General features: G+C 58.7%; 1 protein-coding gene across 2 annotated transcripts in view; it reads right to left on the bottom strand.

Annotated features, from left to right (window-relative positions):
- The window catches only part of SALL1 (spalt-like transcription factor 1), a 15,911-nt gene that overhangs the window by 14,987 nt on the left and 527 nt on the right, over positions 1-397 (bottom strand). Inside the window, exon 2 of one of the 2 annotated variants that reach the window (XM_011946609.1) lies at positions 221-313. In XM_011946609.1, the coding sequence (XP_011801999.1) occupies positions 221-296 (76 nt within the window). In that variant the 5' untranslated portion in view covers positions 297-313. Of the gene's footprint in view, positions 1-220 lie in introns of both variants that reach the window. The other variant, XM_011946608.1, reaches the window with a different exon arrangement.

Here is a 397-nt window from a genome sequence, read left to right as displayed (position 1 = left end):
GGGAGATGTGTTCGCTTTCCCCGGGGCAGCCGGGAAAAGCCCAGCAAAGGCATATTGAAAATTAAAAAGAAAAAAAAAATTACGCCGAATGGAAGAAGCAATCGGGGCCGCGGCGGCGGCGAGGTAGGGGGCGCGGGGGCCAGCCGCGTGTGCGTGGGTCCGAGTGTGCGTGAATGTGAGTGCGTGTGTGTGTGTCCACGGCGCGGGCCGGAGCACTCACCATCTCGCCGGGGGAGCGAGGCCACTTCGGGGTCGGATTGGAAATGTTGAGGCTTCGCTTGCTTCCTCCGCGACATGCTGGCTCAAACATCAGCTGGGGCAGAATAAAAAATTACTAAAAAAAAATCTTCTCAAAATTACGGAAATCGAGCGGCGGCGGCGGCGGCGGCTCCCCCCG

This window comes from Colobus angolensis, unplaced genomic scaffold, assembly GCF_000951035.1.
Source record: "Colobus angolensis palliatus isolate OR3802 unplaced genomic scaffold, Cang.pa_1.0 Scaffold251, whole genome shotgun sequence".
NCBI classification, from domain to species: Eukaryota; Metazoa; Chordata; class Mammalia; order Primates; family Cercopithecidae; genus Colobus; species Colobus angolensis.
This window is presented reverse-complemented; position numbering and strand designations above follow the sequence as displayed.